We start from the raw sequence: 17,815 nt of genomic DNA on the forward strand, positions 1-17,815 counted from the left end.
AAGCCGAAAATAAATAAAAAAAAAAATCGAATCTAAAAAAAACCTTCCCGCATATAACGGGGAGTATATATATATAACATTTTGGAGTAAACAAGAAAGTTTTATTTACAGAAAAAGTTAAGTTAATTGATAGGTACAAGTTAGTTGGCCCGTACGTCTAATTTACACGGGACTTTGTGAAACAACAAAATTAATTGCTCTAGTTGCAATTTAATGCACTTAGAATCAAAGCACATGAGGGTTTCCTGTCTTTCATATACACAACAGAGACTTAAGGAGAAATTCTTTCTTCACTTCTTCACGTTGAAATTCAGCAGGGGAGTAAATGAATCCTTTGTATATACTTTGGGAACAAAATTTGGTAAATAATTTCAAAATGCTTCAACTTCAATTTAACGAATAGATGCGAAGATGAAACAAATTCTTTGTAAAAAAAATCAATATCTCACTAAAGTACTTTTCTGTATTAAAAAAGGGAGTTTGTAAAACTCGATTAAAATACAATTCACTAAAAGGATTCTAGTAATAAAATTTATTTTTTTTAAATGTTTTTCTTAAATTTAAAATCTTATACAGGCTTCGGACTATAAGCGGAGAAATTGAAAGAAAAATATTGACTTTAAGGACCGAAAATAAAAAATTACGGATCAATTACTGACCAGTCCGAGTCAAATAAGAGAACATTTTACTTAAAATTATAAATTAAATTTTTCCTAACTATAAAACATGAAGATATCGATAACTACGAGTCTTCGACTCGGAGTGATCGAATGTAAAAAAAATTTAATTAAACTTTTTCAATCAAATTAATTTCAAAATTTAATTATTTCTAAAAATTCACGCTTTATTGCTTTTAATATTCAATTATTATCTAAAATTTTAATTGAAATTCAATTTTAAATCAATTGTTATTAGAAAATTCTACTAGAATTCAATTATTTAAATACAAAAATAAATAATTTATTAACTAATTGAATGTTTCTTGAAACTCAATTTCAATAAAGAATTTCATCAACAAATTTTTAAATAATTGAATTCTTTCGACGAATTTTAATAAAATTTTCAAGAATAATTACATTTTTTTTTAGAAATCCGATAAAAACTGTATTAAAAATAATTAAAATTCTGCCATAAGTTTTATTATTTGCGAAAATAATTAAATCCCTAAGAAGAATTTTATTATTTTTTAAAATTTTTAATTTTTGAGAAGAATATTCTTTATTTCTTTCTCTTGAAAATAATTGAAATTCTGCAATAATTTGTAACTTTTCCAAAATTAAATTTTTTTTTTGTGTTTTTAACTAAAATTTTTCTATATAAATGCATTATTTTTAATAATTTTTGAAAAAGATCTTTGAGAATTTTCAAATTCATTTATTTACAATTCAATTTTACAAAATTTAAATTATTTGTAAATTCTTCAATTAAATATATATTAGAAACTTTTTAAAAAAAATTGATTCTACAGGATTGCTGGTTAAAAGTATAAAAAAAGTTAGATTTTGAATAAATAATTGGAAACAGTTGAAAACCTTTTCAAAATTCAATTATTTCTAAAAATTCACGCTATTATGCTTATAATATTCAATTCTAAAATTTTAACTGAAATTAATTTTTAAATCAATTTCTATTAGAAAATTCAAAGAGATTCCAATTATTTAAATACAAAGATAAATAATCTATTGAATAATTGAATTTTCATAAAGAATTTTAACTATAAATTTTTAAATGATAGAATTTTTTGACTAATTTTAATAAAATTTTTAAGAATAATTACATTTTTTGAGGAGTTTGATTAAAATTATATTAAAAAAAAATTCAAATTCTTCGATGAGTTTTGTTATTTATGAAAATAATTGAATTCCATGTATAACATTTTATTATTTATGAAAATAATTGAATCTGTAAAATTTTTTATTATTTATGGAGATACTGGAATTATTGTGAAGAAATTTATAAAAAAAATCGTAAATAATTTAATTTCTGTGAAATTTTTAATATTTATAAAAATAATTAAATCTGTAAAAATTTTTATTATTTATGGAGATACTGGAATTATTGTGAAGAAATTTATAAAAAAAATTCGTAAATAATTTAATTTCTGTGAAATTTTTATTATTTATGAAAATAATTAAATGCTCGCGTCGAATTTTATCAACAATCTTTTTTTTTTAAATAAATGAAATTTTGCCAAGAATTTTATTGAAAAATTTTTTTTCTATTAGAAAATTTTACGAGATTCCACTTATTTAAATATAAAGATAAATAATTTATCGAATAATTGAATTTTTTGACGAATGTCAATAAAATTTTTAAGAATAATTACATTTTTCGAGGAATTTGATTAAAATTGTATTAAAAAAAAATTGAAATTCTTCGATGAGTTTTGTAATTTATGAAAATAAATTGTAAATAATTGAAATTCTGCAATGACTTTTAATATTTACGAAAATAATTGAATCCCTATAAAATTTTTTATTATTTATGAAAATATTAAACCTTAAAAAAAATAATTCTACTGAATTTTTAGTTTTAAAAGTATGAAATAATCAGATTTTTAAAGATTTTAATATGAATCCTTTTCAAAATTCAATTATTTCTAAAAATGCTTTTAATATTCGATTATAATATAAAATTTTATCTGAAATACATTTTTAAATCAATTTTTATTAGAAAATTCTACTAGAATTCAATTATTTAAATAAAAAAAATAATTTATTAAATAATTCCATGTTTCTTAAACTTGAATTTTCATAAAGAATTTTATAAATCAAATATAAATTTTTAATAATAATAATTACATTTTTCGAAGAATTTGCTTAAAATTGTATTAAAAATAATTGAAATTTTGCAACGAGTTTTATTATTTATGAAAATAATTGAATTCCTAAAAAGAATTTTATTATTTACGAAAATAATTGAATCCCTGTAAAAATTTGATTATTAATGAAAATAATTGAATGATTGAGAAGAAATTTATAAAACATTTGTAAATAATTGAATTCCTGTTAAATTTTTATTATTTTATGAATATAATTAACGGTCTGCGTAGAATTTTATTAATTTTTTTTTTAAATAATTGAATTCTTTTGGAAAATTTTTTTAAAATAGTAAATATTAAAAATCATTAAATTGAGGATAATTTTTGAAAATAATTTAAATTTTGCCAAGAATTTTATTAAAATTTTTGAAAATAATTGAATTTCAGAGAAAAATTTAATTATTTCTAAAGGTAATTGAAAATTTGACAAGAAGTTTTAAATATTGTTGAACATAATTGGATTTCTGCGAAGAATTTTATTGCTTTTGAAAATAATTGAATTTCTGAAATCATTTGTAATTTCTCAAAATTATATCATACAATTTACGAACTTTTCGTCTTTTCTCAATCAAATTACGGACTTGACGGACCTTTTTTAAAAAAAAAATTGACTACTTTTATTTAATTCAAATAAATTATATTTGGTTTAAATAAAAATTTTCTCTGAGTGTAGAGAGAGAGAGAGAGAGAGGGAGAGAGAAATAAAAAAAGGACACCACCTTAGAGTCAGCAGCTTTAGAGGATTTAAAAAGTTTTCTATCTATGACCTGAATTTTGCTAGTCCCCCGAAAGTTTGAGGAAGCGTTAGAAGATTTTCTTAATTAACGAAACACACGTAAAACTGACATCAAACTTAGAAACTCTGACGTATAATTTCCAAGTCGAGGCGTGGTCGAGAGAACAAACTGTATATATAGGAATGGAAGAACAAAGTAACTATCAAGGTAACAAAGTCCGTAGACGAGAGCAAAAACATTTTCTGCTCTGTTTCGACATTTATCAGCCACCACACACACACTCCGGTTCGACTATTTCTATGAAGCTTCAACGAAAATATTTCACACACAATCCATGTCAATTTTAGAAAAAAAATTGCCATTTAAAATTAGTTACATCCAAAAAAAAGTAAATAAAACGATAAAAACCAAAGGAAAAAATAATTGAACACAAAAACCAATGAGTTAAATAAAAAACAAAAAGAAATAAAATAATCAAAGTAAAAATAATATTAAAACATGAAACAAAAAAGGAAATAAAATAAATAAACCGAAAATAAAATAAATTTAATAAATATAAACAAAAAACGATAAATAAAAATAAAAAAAATAAAAAAATAAAATAAAATACAGAAACCAGAAATTAAAAATACAATAACCAACAAATTAATATTCAAAAACCACATATATCTCCTAAATTGTAGAATACGATTCCATATAGGAAAAAAAGTTGAGAAAAAAAATGATTTAAATTTTGTATAGTAAAAAATCTACATTATATGAATAATTATTATGTTATACAGAAGTTTTCTTGTTTAAATAGAATGATTTCTTTTTAAGGCTCTCTCTATACATATATATTTATTTATTTTCTTCTCTACAGATGGAGAAGTGCTTGTCTATCTCTTGGTTGAATTATTCACGAGAATCTGAAAGACGAGCTTATTCAGGAGATCTATTGGTAGAAAATACCTTTAAATAAATTTCTTTTGATATTATGCACTCCACGAATTTGGCACATTTATTGAAAAGAATAAAATATCTTGGTATTTTTAAGGTTCACTATTTAGGGCAATTCATGATAATTTATACCAGACGATATTTATATATAAATATTTTTCATGCTTTGCGATGAAAAAAAAGGAATGTGAGGAGTTTATTTTTTCTAAAATAGATTTACATTTCGCGAAAACTTCATTTATAAATAAAGCGAGTAGGGTGAATTATTTCTCTAATTTTTATTTTTTTCTGAAATAAAATTTTTAAACGAGAGAGAGAATTTTTAATTCGATTTTTAATTAAAAAACATGTTTTTTTTAAAGACTTAATTTTTATTTAATACGATTTTCATTTATTAAATGTAAAATTGTAAATTCAATTATTTGAATAAAAATTTCACTCATTCAATGTAAATTCAATTATTTAAATAAAAATTTCACTAATTCAATGGAAATTCAATTATTTTAATAAACATTGCACTTATTCAATGGAAAATCAATTCTTTAAACAGAAATTCAATTAATTGAATAGAAATTCCTTTAACTGAATGGAAATTCAATTATTCAAAATAAAAATTTCACTCCTTCAATGAAACTTCAATTCTTTCAATAGAAATTCCTTTAACTGAATGGAAATTCAATTATTCAAAATAAAAATTTCACTCCTTCAATGAAACTTCAATTCTTTCAATAGAAATTCAATTATTTAAATTGAAATTAAATTATTTAAATAGATATTTAATTAATTCAATAGAAATTCCATTAATTCGATGAAAATTCAATTATTTGAATATAGAAACTCCATTAATTGAATGGGAATCAATTATTTCAAGAAAAATTCCATTAATTCAATGGAAATTCAATTATTTAAAAAGAAATTCCATTAATTAAATGGAAATTCAATTATTTAAAAAGAAATTCCATTAATTAAATGGAAATTCGATTCATTGAATAAAAATTCAATTATTTGAAAAAAATCCCACTTAATCAATGAAATTCAATTCTTTAAATATAAATTCAATTAATTCAATAGAAATTCCGTTAATTTAATGAAAATTCAATTATTCGAATAGAAACTCCATTAATTGAATAGAAATTCGATTGATTGAATGGAAATTCAATTCTTTAAATAGAAATTTATTTATTTAAATATAAATTCAATTAATTCTATAAAATTTGCGTTAATTTAATGATAATTCAATTATTTGAATAGAAACTCCATTAATTAAGTTGAAATTCAATTCTTTGAATAGGAATTCAATTATTTGAACGTAAAATTAAATTCATTGAATAGAAAATCAATTATTTGAAAAAAAATTCCATTTATTCAATTGAAATTCAATTCTTTAAATAGAAATTGAATTATTTAAATAGAAATTCCATTATTTGAATAAAAATTCCGTTAATTCAATGAAAATTCGATTCTTTGAATAGAAATTCAATTGTTTGAATAAAAATTCCACTTATTCAATAGAAATTCAGTTCTTTAAATAGAAATTGAATTATTTAAATAGAAATCCCATTATTTGAATAAAAATTCCGTTAATTCAATGAAAATTCAATTATTTGAATAAAAATTACACTTATTCAATAGAAATTGAATTATTTGAATAAAAATTCCATTAATTAAATGAAAATTCAATTATTTGAATAGAAACTCCATTAATTGAGGGAAAATTCAATTCATTGAATAGAAATTTAATTATTTGAACATAAAATCGAATTCGTTTAATAGAAATTCAATTTCTTAAATAGATATTAAATTATTTAAATAGAATTATTTGAACATAAAATCGAATTCGTTTAATAGAAATTCAATTATTTAAATAAAAAGTCAATTGATTGAATAGAATTCCCTTAATTCATTGGAAATCCAATTAATTGAGTAGACATTTAATTATTTGAATGGAAATTCAATTAATTGAGTAGAATTTTTTTTATCAAATTAAAAATTCATATATTAAAATAAAAATTAGTAACATAAAATTCTGCCAATCGAAAACCCTATAAAAAATCACAACAAATGTGAATTGTGTTGAATAAAAAATTCTTGTTATAGAAAATTCCAGTTGAATGAAAATTAAGCTGAATAAAAATTGTGTTGAATAAAAATTATGTTAAATATAAATGGAATCTTCTATTCCATAAAAACAAATTCTTCTTAACAACATTACCGTTAGATAAAAAAAACTAAATAAAAATTATGCTACTTATAAAAATTTCCACATAAAAATTCTTCATCTCCATAAAAATCCAATTCAACCCAATTTCGTTCAAAAATTAAAAAAAAAACCCCTTGAAATTCGAACCAATATTTTATATTATAGTAAGAAATATTTGTTTATCAACTTTATTCAAACTAAATTTCTACTATAAACGTTTACATGAACTTTCAATCTTGTTTTCAACAGAAACTTTGATTGTTGTGAATAAACCCCCTTTGGAGGAGAGACGATATCGTTGAGAGAGAGAGAGAGAGAGAGAGAGAGAGAGAGAAATTCTAGGGAAAAGTGTGTGTGTATTTGCCAAGTCCGGGACGAAACTTAACGAAACACCAGGTAGGTACATAAGACTCGTGTCCTCAAGTGCAGTATAAGGGTGCGAGGATCTTGTGCAAATCCCCTCAAGGACTATATATGTTGGATAGGATCGTTGATTTAGGCAGACTTTTGTGATTTCAAGTTGAGAGAAGCAAAAAGCCCTTTTTCCCCATCCATTTTGCCTCGCGTGTATATAAATATAAAGGACAAGTTGTAAAAATGTTGTCGCACACGCGTTGCCAACTTCGCCTAATTCACCCTATCCCCATAGAGTATCTCTCTATATAGATATAGTTTGTTGCCGTGAGGGATGTTTGGCGTCAAATATTAATTGAAACTTCCTAATTGGAATGCTTCACTTCTCGGTTCATGGTTATATATAAAACAGACAAATTGACATCCTCTAACGAGCGGTCAATGAATGTTGAATGCGCATATAAACCCATATCTATATATCTATTACACCGCTAACAACGTCATATCATTCTCTCAAATTTTCATTGGTTCATTCAAAATAAATCTACACTAAACTCTCAGCAATTAAATAAATAAATTGCAGATTTGCCACAAAAATTTTATTTTCTTTTTTCCTTCACTTTTCCCTGATTTCCAGGAAAAATTTTCACTTTTTTCCTCAACCAAAAAAATAATTATTCTGATTCACTCTCAAAATATCTAGATACTCAAAAAAAAAATGTTCTATTACATTTATTTACAAATTTCTTTCATTGTAAAAATATCTAGCATTTTTTTTTCAATGCCAGAAGAAAAAATTAATTATAAAAATAGATTTTTTTTTATAATTAATTTTGAAATAAATTTTTTATAAAGTTATTTTTTCCAGAAGTGTTAAACTCTCATGATTGATGTATTAATTAATTTTGTGGTTGACTGTACAGTAGACTTAAATATGTACACAGTACACATCCTGTGAAAGTGGTAAGAGAATTGTAAATAAAAATTAATTAAAATTCTAACAAGAATCAGAAGCGAGAATAATTTAATAAGAATAAAAAAAAACTTTCAAGAAGTAATTCTTCTTTTTCTCCTTCTCCTTTATACCTACAATCTTCAAGATTTTATGGAAAAATTTATAGTTTTTACAAGAATTTTAACTCCAGAAAAAAAGAAAGATAAAACAATAAAAGATGGTTAAAAAAGAAAAAAAGAAGGCGAGAAAAAAGTATTAAAAGTGAACAAAAAGAAAAAATTAAAAGAGGAAAGACAATCAGAAGAAGGACAAAAATGAAAAGGAGTAAAAAGAAAAAAGCAGAAGAAAAAGAAGAAGAATAAAAAGTAGAAAAAAATGGAGAAAAATAAAAAAGTAGAAAAAAGAAGAAAAGTAGATGAAAAAAGAGTAGGAGAAGAATAAAAAGTAGAAAGAAGAAGAAAAATTAAAAGTAGAAAAAATAAGAAAAAGAATAAGGAAAAGAAGGGAGAAAAATAAAAAAAAGAAACTAGAAAAAAAGGGAAAAAATACAAAACAGAAAAAAGAAGAAAAAAAGGAGAAAAACAAATAATTGAAAAAAAGAAGGAAAAAATAACAATTAGGAAAAAGAAGAAAGGTAAAAATAGAAAATAGAAAAAGTAGAAGAAAAATAAAAAACAAACTCAAAAGGAAAAAGTGGAAACATAAAAATTAGAAGAAAAAGAAGATGGAGAGAAACAACATAAGTAGAAAAAAAGAAAAAACAGAAAAAAGAAAAAAAAACAAATAATTGAAAAAAAGAAGAAGGAAAAAAATAAAAAGTAGGAAAAAGAAGAAAGAGAGAAATAGAAAATAGAAAAAGTAGAAAAAAAAGTGGATGGAGAGAAACAAAAAGTGGAAAAGGGAAAAAATATAGAAGAAAAATAATAAGTAAAAAAAAAGATGAAGGAGAAAAATAAAAAGAAGAAATGAAGAAAAGTAGAAGAAAAAAGAGAAAAATAAAAAATAGAAAAAAAGAAACTAGAATCAAACGAGAAAAATGAAATATATAAAAAGAAGAAAAATAAGAAGGGAAAAAAAAGAAAAAAGAAAATAAAAAGTAGGAAAAAGAAGAAAAGGAGCAATAAAAATAGAAAAAGTAGAAGAAAAATAAAAAAGAAATTGAAGGGGAAAAATGGAAAAATGAAAAGTAGAAGAAATAGAAGATGGAGAGAAACAAAAAGTAGAAAAAAGAAGAAAAGTAGATAAAAAAAAAGTAGAAGAAGAATAAAAAGTAGGAAGAAAAAAAATTAAAAGTAGAATGAATAAGAAAAAGTAGAGAGAAAAGAAGGAAAAAAAGAAAGTAGAAAAAAAGGAAAAAAATAAAAAACAGAAAAAAGAAAAAAACAAATAATTGAAAAAAGAAGAAGGAGAAAAAGAAGGAAAAAAATGAAAGTAGGAAAAAGAAGAAAGGGAGAAATAAAAATAAAAAAAGGAAAAAAATAAAAAGTAAGAAAAATAAGAAGGGAAAAAATAAAAATAATAAAATAAAAAGGAAAGAGAAAAAATATAAAAAGTAGAAAAAAGAAGAAAAATAAGAAGGGACAAAATTGAAAAAAAGAAAAGAAAAAAAGAAGAAAGGGAGAAATAAAAATAGAAAAAGGAAAAGAATAAAAAGTAGAAAAAATAAGAAGGGAAAAATAAAAATAATAAAATAAAAAGGAAAGAGGAAAAATATAAAAAGTAGAAAAAAGAAGAAAAATAAGAAGGGACAAAATTGAAAAAAGAAAATAAAAAAAGGAAGAAAAGGAGAAATAAAAATAGGAAAAGGAAAAAAATCAAAAGTAGGAAAAATGAGAAGGGAAAAAATAAAAATAATAAAATAAAAAGAAAAAAGGAAAAATATAAAGAGTAGAAAAAAGAAGAAAAATAAGAAGGAAAAAATAGAAAAAAGAAAATAAAGTAGAAAAAGTGGAAGAAAGAAAAGAAGAAAAATAAAATGTAGAAAGAAGAAAAAAACAAAAATTAAAGAAAGAAAACCTAGAAGGAAAAGTGAAAAGAAAAAAATATTAAGAGCAGGTGATTTAAAAAAAAATTCACAAAATTCCAATTTTCCCCCAAAAAAAAGAAATATTCCCCAATTTCCTGTAAATTTTTCAGAGGACGTGCAACAAAGATACGTATGTATATGTACTGTTCGAAAGCACACACTATATCTTTCAATAGGTGAAACTCGGAACTTTACTCAACAAGTAGAATCAGCATTGAACATCAAAGCATCATAGAAAACGAATGACAAGCGAAGTTATTCCTTCAGAAAAGGATACGCACTCCATAAAGAATTTTCCCTCTATTTTCATTTTTCTTTTAACAAGAAATTTTTTTATTTCATCCAAAAACAAATTTTTATTTCCTCCAAAAAGAAACTTTTATTTCGTCCAAAAAGAAATATTTTCTTACTTGCAAAAAAAGAAATTTTTTATTACGTCCAAAAATATTTTATTTCCTCGAAAGAGAAATTTTTTATTTCCTCAAAAAATATTTTATATTCTCCAAAAAGAAATATTTTCTTACCTCCAAAAAAAGAAATTTTTTATTACGTCCAAAAATATTTTATTTCCTCTAAAAAGAAATTTTTCTACTTCCTCTAAACGATTATCGAGAAAAATTTTCCCTGCCTTAAACAAGTGACAATGTCAATTTGAACAAGAAGTGGCCCTTGAATTTATAATTTCCACTATTTAGTTTCAAGAAAGAAATACCCTTCTTGCTCGATGAACTTTGCCGGAAGAATATTTCTCCTTCTTTTCCTTTTTTTTCGAACTTTTATTTCGACTGCTTCAAAGTCGTACCAGAAGTCCAAGAACAGATTTAATCAAGAGACTTTGAAAAGAAAGGACAACTTCTTTCTCCTTTGCCCTATTGTTTAACTTTCATTAAAGTAGCTCACTAAAGTCGTTAGTACACTATTCCATGTTCTCTTCATTAAATCTTTTTAAAACTTGCGCACTCAACTTTTTCATTTTGTGAAAAATTAAAAACAAAAAATTCAACGAAAAACCATAAAAATCTAATGGAGGAAAAAATTAATACTCTTTATAAAAAGAATTATATCAGCGAGGGAAATAATTATATAAATCCAAATATACAAATATATCCAAGTAATTAAATAAAATCATAACTTTATTAAAATAATTTTATGGAATTGTTTTTAACTATGTAAATTAAAATTAACTAACATTGCAAATTAATACTTAATTTTAAATAATTATCATTTGATTATGAATTTTAAATTACAATTTAAAAAAAAGCAACTTATCCGATTTTTAGATCAGTAAATATAATAGAAAAATAAATTTTAGTTTGTAAATTTTTTTAAGGTAAATTTAAATAATTTATTTATCAATTTTAATTAATAATTTAAAAAATAAAAATATACGAAAGAGCGAATTATCGGATTTTTTAGATTCTGGTCCACATTTCCAACAAACTTCCACAATTCCCATTTCTCTCTGACTAATCGCGTTCATTTATCACGGAAGATAATATTATTCGAGAATGAATAAAGATTAGTCAAAAAGAAAAAAAAGGAGAGAGAGAGAGAGAGAGAGAGAGAGGAATCATTTCGTCCAGAGAATACTCTACACTTTCGATCTGATTAGTTCTTTTTTTTTCATCCAGCTTCTGAATCGAAGGAAAGCGGGGAACCTTTCTGAATATAAATATATTGAAATCGAATTTAATTTTTTTTTCCAACCGAAAAGTTGGTAGTCCTTTTTTTGAATTCAAAACTTTTCGCATTTCCTTCGAGGTGCAGACACTTGGGCGGCAATTTATTTCAGTGAGGAGCGTCGACACGCTGGCTCACTTCCAAATTCCCCCCGTAAATCAGCCGATCTCGAAGAAAAATGTTAAGTCAAAGGCAAAAAGGATTTTGTATCCTCGTTTTACATAGATTTCAAGCAAAGAACTTCCGCACATGACACACACTCATTTTAACATTTTAAAAAAAAAATGAAAAAGCAACTGCTGTATATTCTTCTAGTATACAAATCTACGGACCAATTTCATAACTATATATATTCGAATTTATTTCAATAAATAACTTCATAAATCTTCTTGCACGGAAAAAAAACTCATTTTTCACCTTTAAAAATATCTCAAGAAAAATGAAAATGTGTAAAAGTTGAACTAGAACTTTTATCAATAATAAAACTTTTCATAATATTTGCGAGAGAGTCTTCTCAATTATTAAACGTAACTTTTATCAATTAATAATATTCTAAGACTTATTAATTATAATTCTTACAATTAATTGCGAATTAATTAATCACAATTCATTAAAGAGTTTTTTTTTATTTGATTACTTTTTTAATTTAGTTTTTTTTATTTTATTCATTTATTTTTTGTAATTAAATTTTTTAGCTAAATAAAAGGTACACTGAAAATATTTATTTGATTCAACTAACCAATTACTTTTCTATTATCAATTAAATATTTACTTAATCAAATCATTTTTATTTTAGAGCTCGAACCAGTAAAAGTATTTAAAAATACGGACTTTACGGACCAACAATGAAAAATTACGGACCAATTATGTACTGACAAAAATATAACCAGCCCGAGCCAAATAAGAGAACATTTTACTTAAAACTGTAATTTAATTTTTTAATTAAAAAAATTTTTTTTTCATTATCAATTCAGTTATTATTTTTAAGAATTTTTAATTAAAATTCTTCTTTAAATCGATTATTTTTAATAATTTTCGAAAAAATTCTTTGACAATTTTCAAATCCATTTATTTACAATATTCAATTATACGAAATCTCAATTATTCGTAAATTCTTTAATTAAATTAGAAAATAAAAACTTAAAAAATAAAAAAAAATTCAATTAAAATTTTTCAAAAAAATTAAGTTCAAAATTCAATTATTTCTAAAAATTCACACTATAATGCTTTCAATATTCAATTATTATATAAAATTTTAACTGAAATTCATTTTCAAATCAATTTTATTAGAAAATTTTAAATGATTGAATTCTTTCGACGAATTTTAATAAAATTTTCAAGTTCAATTACATTTTTCGAGAAATTCGGTTAAAATTGTATTAAAAATAATTGAAATTCTGCGATGGGATTTATTATTTGTGAAAATAATTGAATCCCGTAGAAGAATTTGATTATTTTTTGTAAAATATTTCATTTTTGCGAAGAATATTATTACTCTTGAAAATAATTGAATTTCTGCAATAATTTGTAACTTTTCCAAAATTAAACTTTTTTTATCGTGTTTTTATCTGAAATTCTTTTATAAATGCATTATTTTTAATAATTTTTGAAAAAGTTTGTTAGTTTTTTGAGAATTTTCAAATTTATTTGTTTACAATTCAATTTAAAAAAATTTCAATTATTCGTAAATTCTTCAATTATAAATATATATTAGAAAACGAAAACTTCAAATAATTTTAAAAAAATTAATTAAACTTCTTCAAAAAAATTATTTCTTCAAAATTGTTAGTTAAAAGTGTGAAAAATTCAGATATTCAAAGATTTTAATTTGAAAATTTTACAAAATTTAATTATTTCTAAAAATTGCAATTATTAATAACTCCTCAAAAATTTAATTATTATCTTAAACTTTGACAAATTCTATTTTTATTAAATTCCTGTGAAATTTTTATAATTTTAGAAAATAATTGAATATTCGTGTAGAATTTTGTCAAAATTGTTTTTAGGATAATTGAATTCTTTTGGGAAATTTTATTAAAAGAAAATAAATATACAAATTATTGAATTAGGGAATTTTTTTGAAAATAATTGAAATTTTGTAATGAATTAAAAATTTTGAAAATAATTGAATTACTGGGAATCCAATTAAATATATATATATTAGAAATTAAAAACTTAAAATAACATTAAAAAAATTCAATTAAACTTTTTCAAAAAAATTAATTTCGAAATTCAATTATTTCTAAAAATTCATGCTGTAATACTTTTAATATTTAATTATAATCTAAACGTTCAAATAAAATTCATTTTTAAATCAATTTTTATAAAAAAATTCTACTAGAATTCAATGATTTAAATACAAAAATAAATAATTTATTGAATAATTGAATGTTTCTTAAAATTCAATTACCATAAAGAATTTTATTAACAAATTTTAAAATAATTAAATTCTTTTGGCGAACTTTAATAAAATTTTCAAGAATAATTATATTTTTCGAGAAATTCGATTAAAATAATTGCATTAAAAATAATTGAAATTCTGCAATGTGTTTTATAATTCATGAAAATAGTGTTGCATTTGAGGAAGAAGTCGCTCGGAAAAGATCGAAAAAACGAGAATCTCGTCAAAAATACATGGTAAATAAATGAATACTTAAGTTCTGTCTTTTTTCTTGTATGAAAGGAGAGATTCTCGAATGCAACACTAAAAATAATTGAATTTCTAAAAAGAATTTTATGATTTACGAAAATAATTGAATCCCTGAAAAAATTTTATTATTTATGAAAATAATTGAATGATTGAGAAGAAATTTATAAAAAAAATTTGCAAATAATTGAATTCCTGTTAAATTTTTATTATTTTATGAAAATAATTAAAGGTTTACAAAGAATTTAAATAATTTTCATAATAAATAATTTTAAATAATTGAATTCTTTTGGAAAATTTTATTAAAATAGTATATATTAAAAATCATTGAATTGAGGAAAATTTTAGAAAATAATTGAAATTTTCTCAAGAATTTTAATAAAATTTTTGAAAATAATTGAATTTCAAAGAAGAATTTAATTATCTCTAAAAATAATTGGAAGTTTGACGTAAATTTAAAAAAAATTTTGAATATAATTGATTATCTGCGAAGAATTTCATTACTTTTTAAAATAATTGAATTTCTGCAATCATTTGTAATTTCTCTAAAATTCTCCAAAAACATATCGAACAATTTACGAACTTTTCGTCCTAAATCAAATTAATTAATTAATTGATATTTGAATCAAATACTAAAATTGTTGATTCAAATACAATATAATTTAATTCCAAACAAAAAAAATCTAGTTTGAAATAATAAACACAATGAAAATAATTTTGAAAAAAAAAATAAATTTCATTTTTCAAACAAAATGGAAAAATGAGTAAGAAAAAAAAAGTTTTTATGAAAGAATGAAGTAAAATTAGAGAGCTGAGGAGAGTCCTGTGTACAAATTAGCAATGTACCCAGAAAAGATAGTTTTTTCTACTTCAAGTCTCCATAGATGAGCCGGAGGCATTTCACGATTGTCTTGCCTCTTCAACGGTATAGAGAATGAGAGAGAGAGAAAAAAAAGAAGCAAGGTAGTGAAGTATGCACACAAAAGGCAGGTGAGAGTAAGATTGTTTATTACCAGAGACCTAAGGGGAAGTCTGAGTGGCAGTCTCAGCATATCTATCTCTTATTTTCCTTGTTTCTCTTTCTTTGTCTTCTTTCATTCACAGCCCGAGAATTCTTACATTCTATTTGATAAGTGACACTTGGTCTCTTATTAATGTTTTATTATAAATTTTATTTTTTCTAATTCTAAATTTGATTTTTTTTTCCAAAATTACAAAATTACAAATAATTTGGAGTTTTTTTATTAAAAAAAATTTTCTTTCCATATTTATTATTATCTTTTAATTTATTAATAACCAACTCTACAGTATTCCATAAAAAATTCTTGGATATTTATTTTTCAGTCTCTTGCAAAATTGAAATAATTTCTCTGATTTGTAAATCGTTTCACTTCATAAATACGCGAATATTATGAGATGATTAATCAACACTCGAGACGAAAAGCTCCGAGCTTATTTTGATACTTGAGAAAAAAATAAAGAAAGCAGTCTCAAGGCTTCGAAGATTATTTGTCACGAAATTTCAAAGGCTTAAGACCTAATCGATGACAACGTCTACCACCCATGAGGTTAGATTTCTCATTTTTACACCGAATTTACAAATATGATTAATTAACGTCCAGAAATTTATGAAATCTCCATTATTTATTCTGGTCTCAATTTAATTTTTTATTTTTCTCCTCAATTCAATTTTTTTATTCTCTCCTCACGCCCAGAGAAAAATTCTATTTAAACTAAATATAAATTATTCCAGTTATAAATAAATAAAAATTGTATACCACAAAAAAAATTTTTTTATTTGTGCCAAACAAAATTTTGTTCCAACCAATTAAAATTTATTTAAAAACAAAATTTTGTTTCAACCAAATGAAATTTATTCGAACGAAACAAAATTATTTTTAACAAAATAAAATTTATTCGAACCAAACAAAATTATATTCGAATTTTAATTAAAATTCGAATATAATTTTGTTCGAATAAATTTTATTTTGTTAAAAAAAATTCTGTTTGGCAATTATTAATTATTTTTTTACTATCAATTTATATTATTTCATTCATTCCTAAATCTGTATTATTTAAAATAATTTACATTAAAAAGAATTTTGAGAGCGAATTCTTTTTTCTTTTTCGAAAAAAAGAGTGCGGATTGGAACTAATTAAGAATATTTGTGTTTCAACCGTGAAACATATATAGTTCAAATTAGATTAAAATCTATTTAGTTAAAATGAAAGTGATATTTAACGAATGAGATAAAATCAATTCCATATAAAATAAAGCGAATTACGTGCTCATTTGTGGATGGGCATGATACTTATATGTAAATTGAATGCCTCAATGACCGCATGACGATGAGTTCGATCTAACGAACAAAACTATTTTAATTTCGCTCACATTTCCCGTAAACTATTAAGTAATTACGCGATTCGAACTTCTATTATATTCCCGAAAATCGAAATTACCTAACAGATAATTTCCATTTAAATGGTAACACTTGGAAAATAAACCGAAAACAATTTGGATAAATTCCATTCAAATGTTTCCATCCTTTTTTTTTTCTTTTATCTTCCCACACCCAGAGAAAAGGTTTATTTGTTTCACGGCCAAATAGAAATTTATTTGTTTCAAACAAATTTTATTTGAACCAAATAAAATATATTTGAATCAAATTAAATTTATTTTTTAATAATTTTAATTTGGTCAACAAAAAATTTATTTAAACCAAACAAAAATTTATTTTTTACAAATGAATTTTATTTTTTACAAATAAATTTTATTTCATTAAAATAAAAATTCAATCCAACAAAAAAATTACTTGTAACTAATAAATGTTACCCATTTATTTTATTATTAATTTATTTGGTTTAAATTTATATGAAAAATATTATTGTTATAATTAAATTAATTATTATATTATTTCTTATATTATAGGAAAATATAATTTGATTGAAATATATTTTCAATCAAATAAAATGCTTCTTAGAATAAAATTTATTTGAACTAAACAAAAATTTATTTAACTTATTTTATTATTAATTAATTTATTTGAATGCCTTCAATTTTATTCGCTTTAAATAAATTCATTTCCGCTCCAAAAGAATTTACTTCTACAAAATAAAATTTTTATTTTCCACAAATAAATAGATGAGAGAAATAAACATTTATTTTACACAAATATATTTTATATATTTGATTGAAGTAAAACATTCCCTAGACAGCATCACAAAAATTATTATTCCCATTCGACTTTTAAATATCCATTTTCATTTCAATTGAACTGTTAAATTAAAAAGAAATTGCTAAAGAAAAAAAATTAAAAAGTCAAAAAAAAATTTTTTAACGAAACAAAAGAATACCTCAACATATCAGTGGAACCGTTAATTGAAAACGTTTCATAAACAAAGCAAAAAAATAAAAAAAAAGAGGAAATGTAAAAACATAAAATTCTTAACTGTTAT

The 17,815-nt window shown here is 22.2% G+C and overlaps 1 protein-coding gene across 1 annotated transcript in view; it reads right to left on the minus strand.

Annotated features, from left to right (window-relative positions):
- Positions 1-15,411, minus strand: part of LOC122506240 (collagen alpha-1(XVIII) chain) — a 260,714-nt gene extending 245,303 nt beyond the window's left edge. The window contains exons 1-2 of the mRNA XM_043618315.1: positions 15,373-15,411; positions 7,079-7,334 (exon numbers count right to left, since the gene is read on the minus strand). Of these exons, the coding sequence (XP_043474250.1) occupies positions 7,079-7,334; positions 15,373-15,411 (295 nt within the window). The remainder of the gene's footprint in view (positions 1-7,078; positions 7,335-15,372) is intronic.
- Between the last annotated feature and the right edge of the window lie 2,404 nt (positions 15,412-17,815).

Source organism: Leptopilina heterotoma, unplaced genomic scaffold (assembly GCF_015476425.1).
Source record: "Leptopilina heterotoma isolate Lh14 unplaced genomic scaffold, ASM1547642v1 Lhet_4, whole genome shotgun sequence".
Classification (NCBI taxonomy): Eukaryota; Metazoa; Arthropoda; class Insecta; order Hymenoptera; family Figitidae; genus Leptopilina; species Leptopilina heterotoma.